Genomic DNA, 25,172 nt, shown 5'->3' on the forward strand with positions numbered 1-25,172 from the left:
TGTTTTGATATAACCGTATGTGTGACCTGTCATCCATCTCTATATTTGTAGGGCATTGACTTCTTAGAGCCTTTCATACCTATTGAGGTCACTAAATATAGTGAAGAGGAAATTCAGAAAGTAATGGATTATTATGAAGACAGGAGATGGATACAACAACCAGAGGGTAGACATATTATATTGATAGTTTTTACATTACTTTCTTCAAGTGACCTTCTACTTATCATAAAGAATTTTAGGTCATTGGCACAAAATACACACCAAACAATACACGTATCAACACTTTGCCACAAGTTACATCCCTTTGCGGGGTGAGCCAAAGGTCAATCGGTGAAAAACCAAGTTTTCCTTCTTTACCTTATCATTTGTAAGATGTTATTACTTCGAATTTTAGCCAATTACCAGGTTTTCATACAAGTTAATGGGTTGCCCCAATCTGGGGCATTATTGTAGTTGACTGCAATTGATGGAAAAATAACAGATGTCAAAGCTACAGATAGGAAAATTACAAAGGCCAACGTAGGGAAATCCGATTTTTATCCAGGAGATGGCGGACAAGGGACGTAACTTTCGCGAAGTGTTGATACGTGTATACCATGCTTATAGTGACCTTGACCTTTTATGTCTGCAGGTTTCCTTCTTTAACCTTCACCTTTTTTCCCAAATATAAATGTGCAAAGTTTGCAATCCTTGAAGTACTAATTAAAGAAAACCAAAAGCATTGCCAAATGCACATCTTTACTACCATACAAACACTCTATAAAATAAGAGTATCTTCACTTCAAAATTGTGGGAGGAGTTAGCCATACAATTCATTTATCCTTCATATAACAGTAAAGAAGTATAGCACACTTGGTTTGCAATTTCGCCTACATAAATACTTTTTTCTTGAATATCATTTTTAGCTCTTCTGAGCCGAAGGCTCAAAGAGCAAAATCATATGGCCATATGTCTGGCGTGCGGTGTGCGTCAACTTTTTGGGAAAAGGGCTATATCTCAAGAACCCCTTGGCCAATTTTTGTCAAATTTGTTACAGGGTATCCTTGGCCCAAGGGCTTTCATTTGTACTAAAACTAGGGTTGTGACCCTTTAACAAGGGGAGATAATTAGGAAAATGCAAACAAAAGTAATGGTTGCTAAAAAATCTTCTTCTCAAGAACCACTGGGCAAGTTATCACCAAACTTATGCATAAGGATGAGAATAGGATGTAGATAAAAAATGGTTCAAGGCATCATCCTGGGGCAAAAGGTGTGGTCTCAAGGTCACTTCAAAGTTGACCTTAAATTTTGTTTTGTTAAAACTTTCATATTTTGCTTAGTATAAGGACTAGGATCATCAAATTTTGTCAGTTGATGCATCTTAGGACCTAATAGCATGTTGTCGCAAAAGTAGGTCATGGTGACCTACTTTTTGAATTTCGCAGGTAATTATTATTAAATGGATTTTGATGCATATCTTGGACACTTTTGAGCCTATAATCATCGAAAGTTGTCAGTTGATGGATCATGGGACCTTGAACTGCCTCATGTGAAAAGTATGTCACCATGACCTACTTTCTGAATTTTATGGCTAATCATTTATGAATACATTTTAGGTTGTTATTTCAGATACCGAGAGGTTTAGAATCATCAAACCTTGTAAGTTGATGCGTCTAGAGGCCTCGAAACACATTTATTTTTTTTTAAAAAGTAGGTCACAGTGACCTACTTTTTGAATTTTGCGGGCGTTCAAATTTCACATTTTCAATTTTAGATGGATATTTTGGACACTATGAAAGCTAGGATCATCAAACTTTGTCAATTGATGCATCTTGAGTCTTCATAGTTTGTTGACCAAAACGTAGGTCACCGTGACCTACTTTTGAAATTTGACGGCTATATTTTAATATTTCAGATACTATTTGACTTACAATTATTAAACTTTGTCAGTTGATGCATCTTGAGTCTTTGAAGTGTGTCAACCAAAAAGTAGGTCACTGTGGCCTTCTTTTGGAAGTTGACGGCTATATTTGAATACTATTTGACTTGTCAGTTGATGCATCTTGAGTCTTCAGTGTTTCGACCAAAAGTAGGTCACCGTGACCTACTTTTGGACAGTTACATTTAAATTTTCAAGTACTATTTGACTTAACACCATCAACCTTTGTTAATTGATAAATCTTGGTTAGTGAGAAATTTTGCCTGTTCTACAAAATGTATCAGAAGAGCGATTCTAGGCCCATGGGTCTCTTGTTTACAAATATTGTACTATACAATGTCAGTTTATACTTGTGTTTACCCAAATTACTCAATAAAGATATCTATATGTTGATAATATCTTTATTTGATAAGCATAAACATCATCGTGATTATATAGAGTATATAGTAGATGTAACGTAATTGGCCTAAAAAATTGCAAACTGTTGCAAAAGGCCACCCTAAACCAGAAATAAAATACTGAAATTGTTTTACTCGAGTATGACTTTACATAAGCTATAGCTAGTCCATTTGAGGAAATTTGGTTTAAGGTGGCCCTCTTGTTGAAAATGGCTGAAATATGAAAAAATCGTTCTCAAAATTTACCTTGAGATTTAACAGCCTGTCAAACGTTAAATCTTTACACTTACATGCCTGGGTGGCCTAGTGGTAAAGGTGCTCAGTAATCTTACACTTGAAGTATACATTCCGAGTTCAAGTCTAATATTTTCCCAATCTTTTTTTTTTTTTCACTTTTCACTTTTTTGGGTCATTTTCTTGGGGGGAGGATAAATGTGATATATATACATGTATATATATTAACAAATATTAGTCATTTTCATCATAACTTTTAATATTTGCAAGTTACAACTTAAAGAAAAGGAGTTTATTCCAAGATTACTAGTTTACACTAACCTGTTCCTGTGTGCACAGGATTTTCAAACCGTAATTTGGCTGATGAAAAGCTAAACAAATACTACAAGAAAAGGAGCACAAATGCACAGCATGTAATAAGTAAAAACAGGTCATGGGAGGAAAATAACTGTTATATAGTTTGACTTCTCAAAAGTAAATATAAAAATTCATGTACCAACTGTCATATGATATTTAGGCAAAGCTAAACACTTGAATTATCAACCAAAGGCAAATGAACTGATGAAATCTATGAAAGGTGCTGCAGCCATGTCAGAAAAAGACAGTGAACTAAGTAATGTCATATGTAAAAGGGTTGTGTGATATGAATGCACCTATGAAAATATTGCACTGTTCATCACTCCACATAGGAACATGGTTTATTGATTAAAGAACGACTCATATAAATGTTAATAATGCTAAGCTATGACAGTTGTTTATCTTGGTTAACGAAATATTAAAAACGTTGGCCTTATATTTAAAAATAACACGCCAGTCTATTATTGGAAACCGGTGTTTTCCCTTTAAATTTCTGAGTCGCCGTTTCATCAGCAAAAGCGCTATACCTCTTTCAAATAAAGAAGCAAAACTCCTGCAAGAGGTCAAAAAGGATTAAAATTGCAACATTATCTAGAGTGACCCACAAAGAAACTTCACAGCAAGTTTCAGCTTGATATAGAGAAATGAAAATGGTAACAGAAAACCAGAACAGACGGACAGACATCGTTGTACCATAAACACGAGCATATGAAAAGAAGTTGAACATTGTACACAATGAATATGTTTATAAATTCACTTGTCTATTCTTTCTAACTTTCAGCAAAAACTACAACTGGAAGAAAACAAATAACAGTTTTAAGTGGACACAACCCGTATCAACTATACAGAGTGTGTGTACCATTATAGATTCCAACTGCCAATACTTCTCGATGCACTTTAATGAACGGTTTCAATTACAAATACTTTTGTACAAAGAAATAATTAAAAACAAGCAAAGCAATGATGTTTATTTTTCTAATGAATGATGCAATTAATGCTTTATGTTCTCACAAGTGAAAGGTAAGTATCACTGGGGTGAAAGTAAAATAAGCTTGATACAAAAATAAGGTACATCTATCACTGCTCAGGGAGATGATTTTCTGGAGAGAGGGATGACCAACATTTGGACTTCCATCGCTTGTGTATGGCCTCCTCCACATCATCCCAGGATTCTGTCAGAATTGGCATTGGTGGACGATAGTTGTCACTTGAAGTGTTCAGGCCATCAGATTTGCATACTGTCTTAGTTGTAGGCACACAGAATGCATCTTGTGTACCACATGTATCAGTTTTCTTTGGAGAAGATGTTAAAGTGTGTATTCTGCCATAATCTGGTAAATTCTCTTTTACATCAGATTCTACATCCTTAAAAAATTAAACAGAAATTTTTTTCTAAATTGATGTTAAGAATGTACAGCATATCATGTGAAATCATTTTGAGGGGAGGGGGGGGGGATTAAATGTTAAATGAAGTAATATCTCAGTGCATGAATTAGAAACTTTGAAGAATTATTTAAAACTATATGTGTCGGCACGACATGAATGCCCCCACCTGTAGTAAAGTCAAATGTAGGAAATCCATCGAAGTATAGCATTAAATGTGGTATTTGGATTGTATGTTACACACATTTAGTACAATGAAGAACTCAACAACAATCCTTTATATGTTTTAACAGCCATAAAATAAATACATACTTTATAAAAGGGGCACAACTCCATCAAAAATCAACAAAACTACAAAATCAGTTCAACATCTCGAGGTGTTTAGGAAAAGAGTCAGGAAAACTGGTTCTAACATTAATATTTCTATGTTGAAGGGGCACAACTCCATAAAAATATAATCAAAATTTTACTAGATTCCATGATGTTATTCTCTGTCTCCTGATAGTAAAGAGTTCCTTTAGTTCATTTTTTAAACGAACAATGTACAGTATGTGTGCAGAGATGCTATATATCACTATTAAAAAACCCAGACAATATGAGCTCTTCAATATCAGATCAACAATTACATCATGGGAGAAATCATATGAAGGAAAATTTAGTGATTGTTTTTATTTGGGATTTACATAGCATTGCAGCATTAATAGTGATAAAAAGTTAGTTAGTTTTAAACAGTCAAATCACTTATTTCAAGCAAACAGCAGAGTCACCTAGATGTATATTAATTGCTAGCACTGGCTAATATTGAATGTTAATTTCGGACATGAATTATGAACGACTGCTCCAAGATTCAGTGAAAGTGTCAGTCCAAATATCCAGTCGAGCTGAATCTCGGTCAAGATTATAAATCCTATACTTGGCACAAGGCCTGATGTTGTGTCACGAACTGACCAAAGTCATTTGACCAAGGTCACAAGTAAAACGAGTTTGAAATTTGGTTGGGGCTATAATTTTGTAATGTAGAGGTCCATGTATTGGCATCATCGCAAGCCACGTTTATTGTCTCCGTTTACACTACATCAATGCAGTTTGAGGTAGGATAGGTACTAGCGGACTCAGTAACCGTGGCTAGCAACAATGAAGTATTTGAAGCTCATAGTTGGCACAAAGGTTGGTTAAGTGGTGTGTCATGAACCTGATCGAAGGTCTAGGTCACCACTAAATCTTTGTCCTGGTCATAACATTTTGATGGAAATATTAGAAGCTGATTATAGGTACAAAGGTTGCTTATAACCAGGTGGAGTATCATGACAATGAAAAAAGTTATTTGGCCAAGGTTACTGGTAAAAACAAATTGTACAGGCCATAACTTTTTAATGCAGACATCAGAAGCACAAGCTCAACACAAGGATTATTCATGGCCAGATGGTGTCTTATGACCCTTACCCAAGCTTATTTTGTAAAGTTCAAGGTCACTGACAAGTTTTAAATTTTAGTCTGGGTCATACCATAACTGATTTTTTACCTTATTGTGAAGAGCAGGAACACCAACACCCTTTACATTATCAATCACAACATCACTGAAAATGGAATTAAAGTACATGTATCAAAATTCATGTTCTAGATGTGCATGTATACACTCTAATCAAGAAGCAATTATGTTCACCACTGCAAATTAGATTACATGTAAATTGATTGATTGTATATTGTTTAACGTCCCTCTCGAGAATATTTCACTCATATGGAGACGTCACCATTGCCAGTGAAGGGCTGCAAAATTTAGGCCTATGCTCGGCGCTTAAGGCCTTTGAACAGGGAGGGATTTTTATCGTGCCACACCTGCTGCGACATAGGACCTCAGTTTTTGCGGTCTCATCCGAAGGACAGCCCCATTTAGTCGCCTCTTACGACAAGCAAGGGGTATTGAGGACCTATTCTAACCCGGATCCCCACGGGACAGATTACATGTAGAATTTCCTATAAATATTAACAACGTAATAAATGTCTCCAATACATGTTAAGTCTCAATGTATTAATACATGTATAATTTATGTGTTCTTAGTGAATAATAAAACTCTAGGTAGACACTGTACTTGTCAGTCAACCAAATTCACAAAGCCCCAGGAAAATTGATAGTTCCCAATTCAATCTCTTGGAAAGTTGTTACTTCATTCATGCAGTTTAATTCCAGTAATAGTTCATTTCATACCACCTTAACTTTTCCAAGGCTTTTGGGACATCTTTGAATTTCATTTTCACACGCCCCTTACCAATTTCTGTGAGCTCACCAATTCCTGCTAATTTATGAAACAGGGTCAACATCAGTGACCTTTATTATGTGTGGTCAGGTGAGTTTGATCGCCAGTGGCCAGATAGCTCAGTTAGTAGAGCAAGTGACTTGAGAATTCAGGGGGCCTGGGTTTGAATCCTGGTCTGGTTTGTTGCATTTTCTCCCTTCATTTTACATTTGGTACTGTAGACCAGCCCCTGGAACTGACTGGTGAAAATGCATGCCAGGGGATAAAAATCCTGGATTGATGTCTTCCATGTGTGAAGACATTTAAGGAGGGAAGAATGTAGCAGTCAGACAGGTTCGATCGCTGGTGGCCATATAGCTCAGTTGGTAGAGCACCTTATTAGAGAAATAGGGGCTCGATCAGGTTCGAATCTCGATCTGGTCCGTTGCATTTTGTTCATTTCTGTTACACATGCTAAATTTAGAATGCACTAAATAAATACTCATATTCTAATGACTGAATCGTGAATGTAACCATAACTATACCATGGGCTTTTCAGGATTAAATTGAATGTCGAGTCCTGAGACAACTTTAGCCAAGAAGACCCTCGACTAAATTATCAAATTAAAGAATCATACCATACTGTTCTGGCAAACTTTGTTTTCAATTCATTTAGATGGCTGTTGGTATTTGGAAAACCTTTCTTCTTTTCCAAGACTTTTGAGCTTTTCTTTCGTTTCTATATAAATGATGTAATATGATTTGGTTGTAAAATGTATTGCATGACCATACTATGGGACTGGTTAAAAATTTCATAATAATATATTCCATATAAAATGATCCCAACTTCATTTGATTAAGATATTGTTTTAAACACGTTTAAATTTTCTTATCTAATTATTGTTTTATTTATACCCATATCTTACCTAGAACCGTCTGAACTGTCTAAGTTTCCAAACACAAATTCAAATAACCCTTCACTTAGAGGTTATTAACATTGTATATACATGTATGTACCGTGCCTGTAACAGCCAGCTGGGATGTGGAAGTTTACTGGGTAAGCATCCTTGGATAAGTGGAAATGCATCATCTTCCTTTAGGTTTTCTGAGGATGGCTGACCACAATCATAACTAAAACTGTGCTTGTTAGACCAATACACCCCCTACCGAACATAAATGGGGCAAAGATCAAGGTCATGGATGAAAGAGGTGTTATATTTCTTTGATACATATTTATTCTGAACACAGGTGGAAGGATAAACCATATCAGTAACTCGGAGACCATTTTCCTATCTCAGAGTTTGCTTGATAGAGGTCTTCCTCATCCCATGGTGAATCTGTTGTGTGAAGTTTTGTGATTTCAAGTGAAAAGGGACACTATTTTCTTGTATTAGTGTCCAGCATATTTGATCCTTGACATTTTGATCCCAAAATCAAAAGGGGTCGTTTTTTCATGACAGGTGACTAGAAGTGGAAATAAATTGCTTTTGACCAGTGTGTTCTTCACTTGACTTTAGACCTTTTCACCTTACATTTTATTGATAGGGATCATGCTCATCCCACGGCAAGTCTGTGGGACTCTAGGTGAAAGGAGAATACACTTTAGGCCCAGAAACCAATCTGTCAACAGAAGGACGGACAAACTAATTCCAGCATATCAATAACTTTGTTGGGGTGTATTTTTTTCATGTATGAATTTCAGCAAAGGATCGATTACTTTGATCTACAGCTTCACATTACATATTTGTCTGGTTCTTAACAAAAATATTAAAGTATTGTGCTACTTAAATGATTTCAGTAGCATATTTAATACTGTTCTAATTTTTGATGCATCAGAACATGTAATGGTGTCAAAGATTTCAAAGAAAGACTTACATGGCTATTAGTATTTGCGATATTTTCCATCTTGTTGTGGTTCTTTGTAAATTTCAGTGAATACCTATAAAAAAAATTATCTTGAATATCAGTACACATCACATATAATTCAAAATGATTAGATCATCCACAAAAAATTTAGATACATTATGGCTAATAGATTGGAGATTTTATTAATTTAACATAGATGCAACTAAGCTTTTTCTGCCAGTAATCAAATTATATATCTGTTATCATCTAAATTTATTTTCAAAAATTTCACTTTTGGCCTTTTCAACTTCTCTTTACCACTTTATATGCAAGAATCCTCATGTAGACTTGTGTTTGTTCATACAATGATCCCTAGGTCCAAGATGAGGTCCTGATTGTGTGGATTATAACTTTTACATAGAAATATACAGGAAAAATCTTCTACAGAATCACAAGATTGTAATGAATTCTTATATAGTGTACTAATCATGGCCACTGGGTCCACAATAGCTTTTTAAAGCTTTACTTAGGAATACATATATAAATAGTTTTATTATAGGAAATTTCTTTAAAAATCTCAAACTTCTCAATAATCACAAGAGTACAGTTTGTTAAATCAATATGCAGGCATCCTCATGAAGAATAGCTACATTCTATGACCCTACCCTCCCTGGGCTGGGGTGGGAGCACAACAGGACTACAGTATAACACACCTATAGCAAAGTGCTGAAGACAAACAGTTTTGATTCGCTATAAACATATTTCGTTAAATCTAATATGTTAAAATTTATAATGTGTTTTAAAACTGCAGGGAATGAAAATCGTTTCGCTGTATGAATGAATTCATTATAATCCTGTTCGATGTAATCATGTTTTACTGTATAAAGTTTTAAACAAGAATGAATAGAAAAATTCTTTAAAATACATTTATTCAAATAACCACAAGTCAAGTGCACAATTTGTCAAATTCATAAAAAAGCATCCTCATATGATGGCATGCTTATTTAAGTTAGTTCGAAGCTTAACTCTTGAAAATAGGATTGGCCTAAAAAAATAAAAAGGATGATCTTATGTTATAAAATGATCTAAAGTTTTACATCAGAATATATTTAAAGGATTTTTATTGGCAAATCTCAAGAACAACTACAGGTATATATGTCAGATTGACATACAAGCATCCTTATGTTGTGTATACTATATACAGTGTATTTAAGTTTGTTCACATGATGACCCCCAGGGATATGATGGGGGGGGGGGGGGGGTCAGTTTTAAAGTATCAGTGTTCCAAACTTACAAGCACCAGGGTCTATCCATGAGAAGAGTGGCTCAGGTGAGCATTGTGTTCCGTGGAAGAAGAAATTAAAGATTTTGTACATTTAAAAACAAATATTTATTTTCAACAATGTGTTTACCTTTCATCATAAAGATTCTTCTGTAGCGTTTTGTCTTCATATGCTGCAGCATTTTCTCCATTTCCGCTAAGTAACTGATTTCTCCTAACTGCAGTTCTCGAGGCTCTGAAAACGAGTTTGCATTATTACCATTTCATAATACACCAATGATGGGAAAATTTTCCATTAAGGAAGATAATTTAGGCCACACCGTTGTCTTTTATTAGGTCTGTATTCTTTTATGTCACCTGAGCTGAAAAATCAGAGGATTAAGTCAAGAGCTGAAAACTCAAGAAACCGTTTTCTAATCAAATTAAGTTCATCTGTCGTTTACCTGTTGTTTGTACGTTAATTTCATGCTTAGTGAGCAAGCCCCTTTGATTTGCTAAAAAAAAAGAAAAAGAGAAAATATAGTGTTTATCCATGTACAGAAGTATTGGTCCTCAAGCGGTATTACTATTTGCTTTCTACGCCCATTTTTCTGAACTTACTACAAAAATTCTGGAGTTCTGTCCTCCGCCCTCTGAAATGCTTCAAAGGGACCAGAATATCAAAATTTATTCTCAAGATATACACAATTCATTACTTACTTTCCAAACGGCAGATTATAATTATATAACTTTAAATGTTGTCCGCTCATTTCCATAACTTCGTCTGCTACTATGCAGTGCTTTAAAACATGTAAACAATACTGAACATATTGAGCCCGATGTTAATAAAATGTTTTATATTAAAAAATATATTAAAATATTTCTTTGATTATAAAACTTGAGACGAAAATAAAATTGTAAACGGAATATTTTCATCTTTTACATGATATGTGCCCACTTCAAGATGCAAATCTTTTTTTTTATACACTCTGCATCGTCGTGCAACGGCCGACTTAAAAATGGATGAAAATATAGATATCAGCAATAGACCAGCTGAGTGGCTCAGTAGGTTAGCAAGTTGACTGCTGAACTGTAGATCGCGGGTTTGAGTCCAGCAAGGGTTTTGAATTTTTTCTCCCAGATTGCTTTCAACTAGATCTACAGCAAAACTGCATCCTAGATTAGTTTTTATAGATAAAGTAAATTTGAAAGTTTTCAATTTCAAAATATGTACTGTTGCACATATCATCCACTTTTCATCCATCTAAAGTTTCTCTGGTGTAGCATTCCTCCTCAAGTGGGTAGAAACCAATTGAATCACATTCGTCGTTTTCCGTAACCGGTATTAGCTGTTACGAAAGTGGCCGAATAGTTACGATGTCCATTTTCTCACAAGAAGGTGCGTTACGCAAGTTTCAATGTTACATGTAGCTCGGACTTTATTAATGACCATCTTGTGGAAATTCAAGATTTTAAATTAATATGGAGTTCAGTATGAGTGATTTGATTGTCTCTTTAATTCAATTGAAGATATCTTTAATCATTACAACGATTTTGTGAAAGGATTCATATGCCATTGAGAGATTTTGAGGGGGTAAAATGGTTGACATCACTTTCACAGCCACTCCGCCTTGTCGATGGGTCAGAATTCTAGAAGAAGAAAAATACCATCATACAAACAATCAAACCTAAGTACCCCTTTTCATACACAGCGAGAAGATCACTGGATCAGGACTCTAAACGTACTGCATTTCCATATGGATGCAATGATAATGTATACGATGTAGGAAATTTGACTATTCCACAAGGAAATAACGTGAATGTGATGGGACTCTTTCCAAATACTCGAAAAACGGAAACGCAGTCATGGACCACGTATAAATGATGTCATTGGGAGTTTTACGTACGTTATTTGAAGATGCCACAGCTAGTCTATATACTTGAATTTTTCAACACCTGAATATAGACTGAACTCCATGATTATGGATGTTGCCAAAATCTTTAAATCACCGCGGGTCATGAATGATATTCCTTCTGAATCATGCCGCCAGTTCCTTAAGTTCAACTTTGAATTTACAAACAAAGGAATAGATACCGTCAACATAAGCAACATTCTTCGTCATAAAAGAGTTCAATCTTATATTCCAACTTATTTCAAGTTCAAGTCTACACCCAGTATTTCCTACAAATATACTTCTACTATTGCATCCAAACTTTTTAATTATAAACAAACTTTGCAGTGCCTAGATATACACCATTCTATACTTAATCCATCCACGTGCTCTTGTTCTTCGTCTTCCTTCAACTATATGATATAGTCCAGCTGGACGTGTCATTACTGGTGATGTTGATATTCTAGTAGTTGAAAATGAGGACCTCAAATCACTTATTCTAAAAGGTGCTAAATACAGAGAACCTCGGTCTTTTGATAGGCGACAGAACTTCATCTCTATTATGAATTCTGTCAACGATTATGCCAGACGACGGGCTAAATATGAAAAAGAATTAGATACATTGTCAGAATGGGTTAACAGCATAAGAGAAATATTAAAATCCCGCATTAGACATATTAAAACAAAAGTTCGTACCATCTATCCTTCTGTGTTTAGTAAACCAGAGTTGATAAAAGAATTACATAGGTTAAATGAGGAATATGTTTTGGTTCAAGCTGACAATGTTTGTAACAAAATTGTCTTTGTTTGTAAGGCTCATTATTACAACTGTATTTTAAACGAAATCCACTTTTTTGGTAATCGTAATTACACTCCAACCGCCCTTTTAGAAGATGAAATTCTTCAAAACTATATGCCTCAGTTTTTATACACATGCATTTAATATTCCAGTCAATGGGTCGGATGAATATGAGTTACTGTACCTATACTGGATTCCTAAACTACATAAAAACCCTTACAAACAAAGACACATTGCTGGATCCGGTAAGTGTTCTACCAAGCCTCTATCTTTGCTCTTCGTGAAAATATTAACAGCTGTGACGGAGACACTTCAAACGTACTGTGCAGCTACATATGCCAGAATAAAATATGGAAAGTTTAGTAAACTCAAATCGCAAAACTTTTCTCAAATCAACAACATCAAAACGTATGACTTTTCAACACTCTACACGACCATTCCTCGCGATAAATTAAAGACTAGACTTTCGGACACCATATACTGTTGCTTTTTCAACAAAAATGAAAAACGGAAATATTCGTATCTAGTGATCAGTCATCCAAAAAATTGTTTGTTAAAAACCGCTCTGACCCCACGCACAAATACTCTGAAGTTGAAATTAAAAATATGCTGGAGTTCCTCATTGACAATATCTTCGTAATCTTTGGTGATCAGGTCTTCCAACAGTCTGTTGCAATTCCAATGGGCACGAATTGTGCTCCGTTGTTAGCTGACCTGTTTTATTCTTATGAAGCAGAATTTATTTAAAAACTTCAACGTGAGAAGAAGAAAATCTCTTGCTGTGGCCTTCAACTCGACATTTGGATATATGGTCGACGTTTTATCTATCAACAATAACAATTTTCATTCATATGCCGATTCGATGTATCCCCGTGAACTCGAAATAAAAGACACCACAGAGTCGTCCACTTCTGCTTCATACTTAGGTATTCAAATGATTATTTGATAGATAATCTTTAAAACTGGACGTGTCAGAATGACACAAAAATGTCCCCGCCCATAGGCATAAGTATATATATACTATATGTTGTTCCCTTTCAAGACTGTTCGGTTTTTAAAATATGTTGACACGATTTATTTTATGGAGCGCGAAATTAACATGAAATAACATTCAAGTAATTAAAGATATTTTTCATTTCTAGAAGATAAAAGTTGAAGATCAATCTGATAGCTCCTATTAGCAATACAAAACAGAGAGTAGGGCAAACACGGACCCCTGGACACACCAGAGGCGCATGGGATCAGCCCTATATCTTGATCGGGTAAACGGAGTAACCCGTAGTCAAAATCAGTGCGCCAAGAACGGTCAAACAATCGGTATTAAACATGTCAAGCAGCATTTGACCCAATGATAGGTTGTAATGGCAAAATAGATCGCTATATAACGACCATAGAATTTGCGACATGCTGAATTTAAACGAGACTGTTAAAACCCCTGCACCATCAACTTGTTTGTCAGTAGCCCGCTTCGATTTAAAAACTGATCATACGCAGGACAAGCTCTTTCGTATCGAATCAGTTGAGATATATAAACACTATATGCAGGTGATAATGGAATATTGCTACATAAATATGGGAAGGTGACGATGGAGAAGCTGAAATCACCCCGTTTATCATTATAATAATAAAGCCTTTATTTATCCAGGATTACATATTTAGCGATAACGCTAGTTTTCAATATGGTCCTGCATATAACATACATACAGACAGATATTAGTAAAATAAACACAGATTAAAAGAAGTAGAATACATATAAACTTAAGAAATAATTATGAATGTAAGATAAATAGGAACAAAATGAAGCTTAAGAAGTATGGTGATAATCTCTCTTAAAACACACAACACTTGTTGAGTTTCTTATCATAAAGTTGAGTTGTTTGTTTGTTGTCAATATCTATTATCAATAAAAATATCTAAGTATGAAGCAGACGTGGACGACTCTGTGGTGTCTTTTATTTCGAGTTTACAGGGATATATCGAATCGACATATGAATGAAAATTATTATTGTTGATAGATAATACGTCGTCGATACGTCTAAATGTAAAATTGAAGGCCACAACAATATATTTTTTCTTCTCACATAGAATTTTTTAAAATAAATTCTGCTTCATAAGAATATAAAAACAGGTCAGCTAACAAAGGAGCACAATTGTGAACTTCACCTACTTTTGAAAACCTTGGCCTAACTTGAGAATAGGTGGTGATTGGGCTTTCATTATGGGCCGACCCGAGCAGGCCGAAATAAGAATTCAGTAGTCGCATTACAGGCACCTGAAGTGTGGATAGCTTGTATAGTTCTTCTGTACATACCCCCCCCCCCTTCTGGAATGAAATTTTTTATTATACAGAGCCAATAAGTTATCCAAAATACCCAGGCCCTACCCACTGACGACTCTGAGCTGTATTCTCTGGCTCATAATAATGAACCCAAGTTTCATCTACAGTCACCAGACGCAAAAGAAAATCATCTTTTAACATAAAACGCTTCAACAAGGCGCTGCATATTGATGCTCCGGTTGCCATTTGCTCATCGTTAAGAGATTTGGGGACCCAACGGGCTGTTAGCTTGCGCATACAATGGATGCATAAATATAATCAGTGACTAAAATTGTTCGCAGTCATTTTATTTTTCATTAATTACAGAAAAATCACTTAATTACAATAAGATATAGTAAATCCTTTTATTGACGCTATGAATTGTACGCGCGCTCTTGTATTCAAGGAGAAATACGGTAACTCCACCCCTCAAGAATTATAGGTTCAATCTTATATTTGATTGTTGATTCTTCAAATAAAATATCTTATAGTAACAAATTAATATGATAAAATAAAGATGTTGCGGTATTAATAAACAAGAGGCCCACAGGCTTTATCGGTCACCTGACTACTAGTGAAAAATTATCACTACTCCCAATGGGCTATGAAGTCAAGAAAAAAATCCGTTCTGAACATCTAAGCTAAATTTTAACATTCAGCAAAAGTATTTAAAACAAGATGTGTTCAATATCAACAAACCCCTACTCCTCATCAAATTTACAATTTTGGTAAAGGACTTGATCTACCTGTTCTAAATATTCACTTAGTTTCAATTTAGTATCAAGAGTACTAAAGATGTTATTTAAGTGTTTTAAACATAAACACTATATAGTAAGTTTGGCCCCGCCCTGGGGTCAGAACCCCAGCAGTTTCCACCGCTAAGGCCCCAGGGGTGCTGGAATCCTAAAATTTACGTCCCCCTTGTTCAAAAGAATTGGAATGAGTTATCAAAAAGAAGTTAACAATGTTTATTATTCACACATTCAATAACTGACCATTTTGGCCCCACCCCGATACCAAATCCCCTACCCCTGGGATCATCAACTTTACAATTTTGGTAAAGGATTACCTGTTCTTTCTAAATATCTATTTACTTTCAATTTAGTATCAATAGCACTAAAGATATTATTCAAGTGTTTTACACAAACACTATATAACAAGTTTGGCCCTGCCCTGGGGTCAGAACCCCTACTGTGATCATAAAATTTACAATTTTGGTAGAGGCCTTCCTGCTCTACATCTCCATGCATTTTAGTTTTTCTTACACGTGCAGTTCTAAAGATTTTTGAAAACTGGTAAATTTGGGCTGTTTTTGCCCTGCAATTTACGTCCCCCTATCCCAAAGATGCTTCATACCTTTCAGTACCCAATAACTATCTTCTCTTTAATATATGGTTGAAAAATATATAGCCCAGGTTAGTTTTTTCCTTAAAGGTGACACTGCCATGACAATTGCTCTCCAAACAGTTGTCCCAGCAAGATAATTACTTCATCATGGGGATTTTCGGCAGAACATCAAACTCAAATGAAACACGACAACTAGGCCTGGAGATTTATATACAAAACGTTTTGAGCACATTTTCATACTCAAACTATGCTCTAAATAATACTCATAAGGTTATAAAACTATAAAATCATTCTCATTTGTAATACATGCTCAAGATTTTTGAGCATGCTTTGGAGCTGTACTCAAAACAAAATGGCAGACTTTGAGCATCCCAAGTTTTTTAAAACCTCCAGGCCAGGTTTACAATGCATAATGATTAAATTCCGTGTGTATGTGTAAAAAGGGGGGGGGGGGGGGGGGATTTTTTGCAACCATGGCACATGTATCATTTAGGAGAGTGCATCAAATAATCCATCTTGGGAATTCCCAACTCGATACATTTCACCTGAATTTTACATCCAAGTCCATGTTTTAATATTTCTAAAAGAAACCATTTTCATAAAAAGTTACAAACTTTCTCTTAATTTATATCGATTCAAATCATTAAAAATTGTCCAATCTCCTTTTGTTATACCGATAAGATAAAACAATTCCATAAATATCAACACATTTCAACCAGGAGATACTTTATTGTGACAACAATTAAGTCCGAACACATTGTAACAGATACATGTAGTTCCATTCACAAGAATCAGAGATCATGTTGCCACCACATTCATTCTCCAATTACTTCTTTGCTGGTTTGGATTTTGCTGCTTTCTTGGCAGCTGGCTTGGCTTCAGTCTTCTTGATCTATGTGTAAAATACAGATTTATTAACATTTCAATACTCAGATGCAGCTGAATTTAGCGGTAGATTTTCATTAACCTCTTGTCAAGGGGCTTAAGTTTGAAAACATACATTTTTCACTTTCATGAATCTTCTATTCTCTCCTTATATCCCCCTCCCATCTATATAAGACAAATGACAAGTGAAAAACATGCACTCATTCCCCTACAAGAAAATTTTGTATTGCCTCAGTCTGACGTGCGTTTTCCTCAGCAGTTATAGGAAAGCTAAATTTTCCTCATCAGCAATTCACTTTATAAAAATCTTCCTAGAATTTATAGTGGTGCTGAAGTGCCCCAGCACTGACTTACTCCTCGTTTAGCATCCAGCTTGGCCTGACGAGCTGCTTTACGACTGGCCTCTACGTTCTGTGCAGCCTTCCTCATTACTTTGCTATATGGATTCAGATGATTCATAATCCTAGGATTCTTTAATGGGTTCTTCTTAAGAACTCTTCTTCTATTATTATTTCTTCTGAAAATGGAAGAATTTGGAGCATTTACAATTATTCTACATGCAAGAAGCATACAGTAACCACACTTAACTAGATATGTCTATTATCAAACTAGTTAGAAAGCACTTCATGATATCATTAACAAGATGTATTTGTGAACATGAATGCCCATTTCATACTACATGCACCACTGAAAAACTGTCTCAAGACATTACACTCTCTACAAGTAAACAGCAAATCTCACTCATAACTTCCAAGTTTTCTTCACATAGATCAAAGTTCACAAAACCTGACAGTCTGTAAATCCTTTCCACAAGTACACTCATGAAATAGCCCTCTTACTTTAAGTTCAAGAGTCATAAGCTCTGTTAATTTTCTGCTACGCAAACGGACAGTTGAAAAAGTTAATGACTCAAAATTTTTGATAATTGTAAACAAGGGACCCTTGGGCCTTATGATCGACCAAGTACATCACACATGAAAAACCTCAAATTAAGTTTTGCACAATGCTGGTACAGTGATAGAATGTTCCATCCAATTTTTGAGAACCGTATTTTGTCTTCTTTTTTTTTTAATTAATTCATTTAAATAAAAAAATGTTCTTGAGTGATATTTGTTTGAATACTTTGAAATGCTTTATCAAGTGATTGACAAATTAAGTCTTACTTGGGTAAACGTAAAGCAGACTGAATTTCATCACTCTTCAATAGTCTTGATAAATCAGAATTGGTCATCTTGGGTTTAGGTAAGCTGAAATAAAAATAACAATCATATTTTTATTTACAAGTAATAACATTTATACAAATCAAATTGCAGAAAAGATTAAATTAAAACTATGCATACTTGTAATCCTTCTTTTCTGCAGCCAATTTTTTCCATGTACCATATAATTTATCCAATTTACGGAAAGCAGATTCAGTCCAGATGCAAAACCTTCCTACATGGCCACCAGGAGCAATCTTCAGAAGGTTCAAGCGAGATACATTTATGAGTGTGATACCTAAAGAACACATAGCATATTGATGTAATAATGTTCTGCACATAAATAAGAAATTAGCTGCAATAATGTAGCCCTCTCTGATTTTTTTTTTTTTTTTTTTTTTAGGAGAGGGCTACAACTCCTTAGGATCTCCGTAATGGTGCAAATGCGGGAGTGATTCACTCCCGCAACATTTGCGCTCATTCTAAACATTTGCTGACTTTCTTTACGTAAATAAAATGATATTCTATGTTTCTTAGTCAATATATAAATTTACAACCTGCAACTTAAGGTTTGTGAGGCTCTATTCTACCGTTTTCAACAATTTCGATAAATTCCAATTTCTCGATTCATATTTGTGCGCCATGTTTGATGTACTGAAGTATAAACTTCCGATTGTCAAGTCATTTGCATATGCCATATAAGGTAGTATTTACATCAATGGAAAAGTATGGAGGCGAAAGCTATTTCGTCGGTATTGAAAAGGTTTGAATTTAATATCAAGTTAAAAACCGAACAGCCGAGTGTAAATTCTTTCTGCAACAATATGATTTTCCTTTCTTTGTCGAAGTGGCTCGAGTAACTACATTTTCGCGCTGATTGTCAATGCTTAGGTTTTTCATTAGATCCACCTACGAGATCTCGCGATAACAAGCATGGCGGAGCAGACGAAGAATTTTGCATGCTGTACATTGTATTTAATGAAAAACACCTTTATTAGACATGCCCGAGCACAAAGTTGGTACTCCTTTTGGTGCAAACAACATTTGGGACTAATACACAGAGTTTATTATCGGTTATTTATAAAATTATTTTGCACCATTACGGAGATCCTATGGAATTGTAGCCCTATCCCGAAAACGTCAGAATTAAAAAAAATTGGATAGGGCTACATTATTGCAGCTAATAAGAAATGATCACAATCTAAACAAAATTTATCTGCCAAGTTCAGAAAGAATGCCTGTGTTGTGATCACAGTGAGTCAGAAACACGGACCATAGGCCATTCATCATGTGCAGCTGGGCAACATATTTCACTAAGTCAGACCTGCCTTCAGCAAACTTCACTCTGTAGACTTACCTGGAATATTTCTGAATGCTCTACTTATGCCATTATCCGAGTTGTATATGATAAGTGGGCCTCTCTTCTGTATTCTTCGTCTGTTTCTCATTTTACCCTTTCCAGCCCTAAATCGTTTGGATTTGTATACCTACAAAGGACCATGTGCAGAATAGCTTTCATCAACAAGGCAAAAAAAATCCTTTCTAGAAATAAACTCAGTTACACTCATTTACAAACTAATCAAGTGATCATGATGATTGAACACTTCTGTAGCATCATACCTTCTGAATGTCTCCCCAAGCTTTCAGACGTTTAAGGAGGGCAACAGCTTCCTTGGTTTTTTTCAACTCCTCAACCTTGTCACTGACCACTAATGGAACCTCTGGGATTTCCTCAACTCTGTGACCTATAAAACAACATGAAATCATAAAAAATTAACAAGTTCTGAAGTACTGCTTCGCAACACATGTCCTATACAGGTTCCAAGTCATTTGCATAATAATAAATGTGCAGTCCCCTTGAGATTTCATTTGTACATGTATCAGTTTTTGCATTTTCTTAAATTTTCATTCTACCCACATTTCTGTCACCACATGATGCCTAAACTTCATGTAAGTCATCAAAATATTTTCATTTCCAAATGTTTTTTGAATTCTGCCATCGAAACCTTTACCAATTGCAATGATAGCCATTTTCCCATGCATGTGATATAGATGTGAACATTACAATGTGTGTATAATTAATCTTAATAAACATAGCATTTATTATAACGACAAGGATTTCCAACAGAAATGAAAGTAGAATGTAAATATAAAATTTACTTCTTAAATAGACATACCAAAAATCAGCTCAAAATTTACAAACACAGCCATTTTTTAAATGGAAAACTTTAAATAAGTTAAAATACTCTTCATATTAAAATATAGGTTCATTGACATGAAACCTCAACTTTATTTGGTTGTCAATATAACGAGACACTAAAAATTAGTGTCTACAACTGACTATAAACACAGAAAGAAAAATAAGTTTGGAAAAGAAACGACAAAATGAAAGGGGTCAACTATATGCCCATTTCTTAATTGCCATCATTTTGTTGACAATGATGAGTGAGATTTTTTTCATAGCTTTATTTTCTGTCTTGAATACCACCCGAATTTGTCTTTCAAACATTAAATATCAATGTTTGGGTTGATTAGCAAGCACCCACTTCTGAAACAGCCCTTATGCAAAATGGATTTCAGAATCTGCCATAAGTGTTATCAGTATTGTTCAGAAACACGGACCTAGGCAATCATCATTATCCACGTAAACTATAAACACTACCATAAAACAGGATGTGTGTAAACTGTAAACACTACCATTAAACAAGATGTGTGTAAACTGTAAACACTACCATTAAACAAGATGTGTGTAAACTGTAAACACTACCATTAAACAAGATGTGTTTGTGAATCACTATGCCCAAGTTGGCATCAACAATAAACAAGGTAAAAACTTTGGTATCAAAAGAAAGGTTTCTACACAAGGAATAAATACATGAAAAGGACATTTTGCTGGCTTGTGTATGGGTCAACTTACTAGATCCATTCCGAATTCAACAAGAGTACTGTAAACGGTACATAATACACCTGTGAGTTATTTAGGGTGTTTTTACTTCAAGATGTTTGTTTCTTGACATTGATTAACAAACATGGCCAAGAGTTGTAGAACTTAACTTAAGGCAGTATCTGGCAGCCATCATCAAGCTGTGACATAGTTTGTTTTGTAACATGAATAAAGACAGGTCAGCAATATATTACTTGGTCTTTTACATCAGCCCAATATCAAATGAATGTAATACTTTCCTTTTATTGTGAATTTCTTGGGTTGTCAAACCTCCCTCAACAAGACATCCATACCAGATGAGAAGTAAAAAATCCTTTACAATATATACATCTTACAAGTTATTTACAAAGGCGCTTGCTTTAAAACTGGGAAAGGAGTTTGATGGTTCTACATGCAATTTCCCCCCAAAATTGAGAAATCTGCCACATGCACATCTTTAATACCCATACAAACACTCTATAAAATAAGAGGGTTCTTGCTTGAAAATTGTGGTAGGAGTTTGCCGAACAAATTATGTACCCTCCACAAAACATAAAGGGGCAAAACTCCCCTAAGAGAAATAAAAAATGTCCATGTTTTTGGCTTGTCTATATATGATAATCTTCATCTCTACTGCTTATGAGAACCTGTCAGTGTGATAACAAGCATGGCATAGCAGACAAAGAATTTGGCATATTATACATAATCTTTACTGAAAACCACCTTTATCTTTAGACAAATTGGTACTCTTTTTATAACATTAAAGACCAATACACAGAGCTCATAACAGGTTATTCATATAATTATTTTGCAAATGATAGGGTACCTGGAATATGACCTCACTACAATTGCAAAGATATAGAGGGCTACATTCTTGCAGCTACCCCAATCCCAAAAGTTTAGAAGAGCCCTTATGCAAAATGTGGATTTCAGAATCTGCCATAAGTGTTATCAGTATTGTTCAGAAACACGGACCTAGGCAATCATCATCATCCAAGTAAACTGTACAGGTTAACACCTTCTCCACCCATCAAACTAGTTCTGCATACTAGTCATCTCTCTCTCTTTATATATATATATATATATATATATATAAAAAGCGCCCGAGAACCTCCCTAAACCACTTAATTCTAGGGGTATGGAAGCAAGGAACAGTCCTTGTGCAAAATGTAGATTGTCAGAATCTGCCATGAAGTGCTATCAATATTGATCAGAATCACAGACCAGGCAAACATCATTATTTTATATATTGTAAAGACTTACCACAAAATAAAAAAAACAAAACCATCAGATCCACAAGGACCCCATCTAATACTGAAAGTTGGAAATTTCCTACATTATGCCACCTTGACACTTGATTACAAAATGTAAGCATCTTCCAAATTGCCAATAGACACCCATGCAAAATATGAAGGCACTGAGTCCTAATAACTACATTGCTTCACAGAAAAGTGGTGGACAGAAACCTGGAGTAAAGACTATCATCATCTACTGATATTTCATACAAATCGAGTCAAGCTCATTCACCTTTAGACATGACAATAGCGGGGATTCCTGTGGCAGCAATGGCAGAACAGATGGCATATCTCTTCTGGTTGACGTTTATTTTTCTGTGCCAGCGTCTCCAGGTTCTGGTGGGGGCAAACATTCTACCACCTCGGCACATGTTTCCGAAGGCTCCCTGGCCAGACCTGTGGGTACCACCTCCCCTAACACGGGGTATACGGGCCACAGCTCTTCCTGTTCCCCATGATTCAGCAGATGTCTGGTGTCCTGGAGAAACAAAACAAGATTTTTGTAAATTTTTCATTATAATGTAAGCTACCATTCTCAAATGTCAGCCTTTTCACAATTTCTATTGAAAGCACTTTTCAAATCAAATCAGAAATTGAGAGCATTTTTGCACAAAATGTCTTCGAACTTTATTTTAAAAAAACCTGGCAGCATATTACCATACCTTTGTATTACACTATGTTGATAGGAAGAAGACCTATTTTTACCAATATAACTAGTGCAATTATATTTTCTTTTTCTACATACAAAATCTTTCTTACCTGCTTTTTCACTCACAGCATAGGGCTGTCTGGAGTTTTTTCTCATCTGAGAATGCACAAAGATAACAATATCTGGTCTAATTGGAGCACGGAACACTGCTGGCAAAGTGACATTGCTCTTTGTTGTCTCCCCTTTATCTCCATACACAGTTATAAGCGGCCTTGCTGCCTAAAATTGAAAACATTCTTATTAACTAAATGGACATTTATAAGAAAATATGTGGAGGAACAATACAAATGCCCTCAATGGCAACGAAGTTTCATATTGCTGTTTTATATCACCAAGCGATGATATATCTATATCCAAAATAGCAAAGGGTTCTCAATATGTTGAATGAACGGTATCTTCATGTCAAATTTGAACTTGACCTTTGACCTCAAAGTTAGGGTCATCTACTCCATAAGATGTACCAGTGTGCCAAGTTTGATATCTGTCGACCAAAGGGTTCTAAAGACATATGAGTGATCAGTATATTCCTATGTCCAGTTTGACCTTTGACCTCAAAATCAATAGGGGTCATCCACTCCTCACAATGTACCATGTGTAATGGATTGACCCTTGATCTATGACCTCAAAATCAATATGGGTCATCTACTCCTTATAACCAACCCACATATGAAATGTTTAATTCAGTCTATGCGAAAGACATCGGACCTGACCGATGTGCAGTGCCTCAGGTCCGATGTGTCATTTTTTACACCGGACCGGAATATCCGATGTCTCAGTATTTGGTTTTAAGCTTTATTATTTTGACGCGGAGTCAATTAAATGTTTGTTATAAGTAAAAAATATCACACAAATCCAAATATGTAAATGAATGTGATTAAACCGCATGGACCGTCTAAAGTATTATGCGGGAGGGATCCCTGGTATAGTATTACTAGTATAATAAATAAGATTTCCTTGCTTTTGCATTTTCACGTGTTTCTCTTTTTTATATTAGGTTTTTCGGTCTGACAAAATTTGGTTCGGTTCGGTGTGTTCATTGATTACACAGGACCGAATGTCCTGTGTGGTCCAAAAAACTTTCGTATAGACTGTTAATTATGATCAAGTGAATGGTTCTCAAGATATTAAGCAGACTAACATGTGGTCTACCAACTGATCAACAGGTGCAAAGCAATATGCCCTCTTTGACAGTAAATTAAAACAATTTGCTAAAATTTTACAAATTCTAATGTTTTACAAGTCAAACGCCTCCTATGGTCTTCTAATCTTCAAATATTTTTCTGGGGGAGCATGCCCCTGATCCTCCTAGCAGCTTATAATTATCTTCCTAGTTCCTACGATTTCTAACTTCACCTTATTGAGAATCCCACAAGGGGCATAGTTTAAGAAGTATTTATTCTTTAGTGTGTTACATGTAGTACAAGCCACAAGGATAAAATATTTTCACTCTGAAATTCAATCTTAAAAGTTTTTAGGAATTGATTTGATAAGATTTTAAAGTAGCTAACTCAATATTTCAAATATTAGATAGATAAAGCTGTATCTCTAAATATAGATTGTTCTGGACCTGTCGTATCAGGATAGAATCAAGATTAAAATTATTATATATATTTGTGCTTCCCAAGGTTTAAACAAATTAAAGCAAGACTTCGCCATAAAGTTCTACATTATGATAATTACAAGTGTCATAATTGGATTTAATGTGTTAAAATGTCATTGTGAACTGGTGAAGCAGCTCCGCGTAATGAAATGATAACGATGCTGTCTATGATAATGAGTGGAAACGTGTTACGCGTTTCTCCAGATATTTGATACGTCTACACCCCCCCCCCTTTTAACATACCATGCTTCAATTTCAAATTTATACCGGTAATCCGTCGAAAAATTTGCGTGTGTATTAATAAACAAAGAAAGTATACACTAAAATATCATAAAGAGTCTTTCAAAAAAGCATGAATAAAAAGAAATCGTACCATTTTCGGACCGACAAAATTCACACACGTGTCTTCAAGAACCCGGTCTGTTCGGAAAAGGACTACTTTACGCGAATTAATACAAATGATGATATCATCAATAAGAAGCATAAAAAATCTTATTTATATCCATAATATTCTGACTTTGTTTGTTTAATTCAAAATATAACTAAAAAATTAATAAGTTTTACAAAATTATACAT

The 25,172-nt window shown here is 35.1% G+C and overlaps 3 protein-coding genes and 1 non-coding gene across 8 annotated transcripts in view; 1 reads left to right on the plus strand and 3 right to left on the minus strand.

The window, feature by feature from the left end:
• LOC125650621 (28S ribosomal protein S29, mitochondrial-like) overlaps window positions 1-3,868 on the plus strand; it is a 35,144-nt gene extending 31,276 nt beyond the window's left edge. Inside the window, exons 12-13 of one of the 2 annotated variants that reach the window (XM_048879066.2) lie at window positions 52-166; window positions 3,689-3,868. In XM_048879066.2, coding sequence (XP_048735023.2) covers window positions 52-166; window positions 3,689-3,774 — 201 coding nt within the window. In that variant the 3' untranslated portion in view covers window positions 3,775-3,868. Of the gene's footprint in view, window positions 1-51 lie in introns of both variants that reach the window. The other variant, XM_056164819.1, reaches the window with a different exon arrangement.
• On the minus strand, window positions 3,859-12,006 carry LOC125650622 (uncharacterized). 4 transcript variants are annotated; one of them, XR_008802875.1, is made up of 6 exons: window positions 10,095-12,006; window positions 9,782-9,886; window positions 8,400-8,463; window positions 7,163-8,144; window positions 5,813-5,867; window positions 3,859-4,272 (listed from the first exon to the last, which is right to left on the minus strand). XR_008802875.1 is itself a non-coding variant. In XM_048879067.2 (6 exons), exons 1-6 carry the CDS (start codon window positions 10,404-10,406, stop codon window positions 3,985-3,987), a joined length of 669 nt encoding a protein of 222 aa, XP_048735024.2. In that variant the 5' UTR covers window positions 10,407-10,628; the 3' UTR covers window positions 3,859-3,984. The 4 variants fall into 4 exon arrangements, 1 of the variants encoding a protein (XP_048735024.2); XR_008802873.1 differs by having other exon boundaries at window positions 7,163-7,263; window positions 7,542-7,687; window positions 9,782-10,642; XM_048879067.2 differs by having other exon boundaries at window positions 7,163-7,263; window positions 10,351-10,628.
• A 4,688-nt stretch (window positions 12,007-16,694) lies between these two features.
• Window positions 16,695-25,167, minus strand: LOC125650613 (60S ribosomal protein L4-like). The gene is made up of 9 exons (XM_048879055.2): window positions 24,970-25,167; window positions 23,047-23,215; window positions 22,520-22,765; window positions 19,690-19,814; window positions 19,427-19,556; window positions 18,211-18,367; window positions 18,034-18,117; window positions 17,225-17,387; window positions 16,695-16,877 (listed from the first exon to the last, which is right to left on the minus strand). The coding sequence occupies exons 1-9, from the start codon at window positions 25,078-25,080 to the stop codon at window positions 16,812-16,814; spliced, it is 1,251 nt and encodes a 416-aa protein (XP_048735012.2). The 5' UTR covers window positions 25,081-25,167; the 3' UTR covers window positions 16,695-16,811.
• Window positions 20,642-20,711, minus strand: LOC125652956 (small nucleolar RNA SNORD18). Its single transcript, XR_007361774.1, has one exon. It is a non-coding gene; the product is annotated as a small nucleolar RNA SNORD18 (small nucleolar RNA).
• Window positions 25,168-25,172: the final 5 nt, after the last annotated feature.

Source organism: Ostrea edulis, chromosome 5 (genome assembly GCF_947568905.1).
Source record: "Ostrea edulis chromosome 5, xbOstEdul1.1, whole genome shotgun sequence".
Lineage (NCBI taxonomy): Eukaryota > Metazoa > Mollusca > Bivalvia > Ostreida > Ostreidae > Ostrea > Ostrea edulis.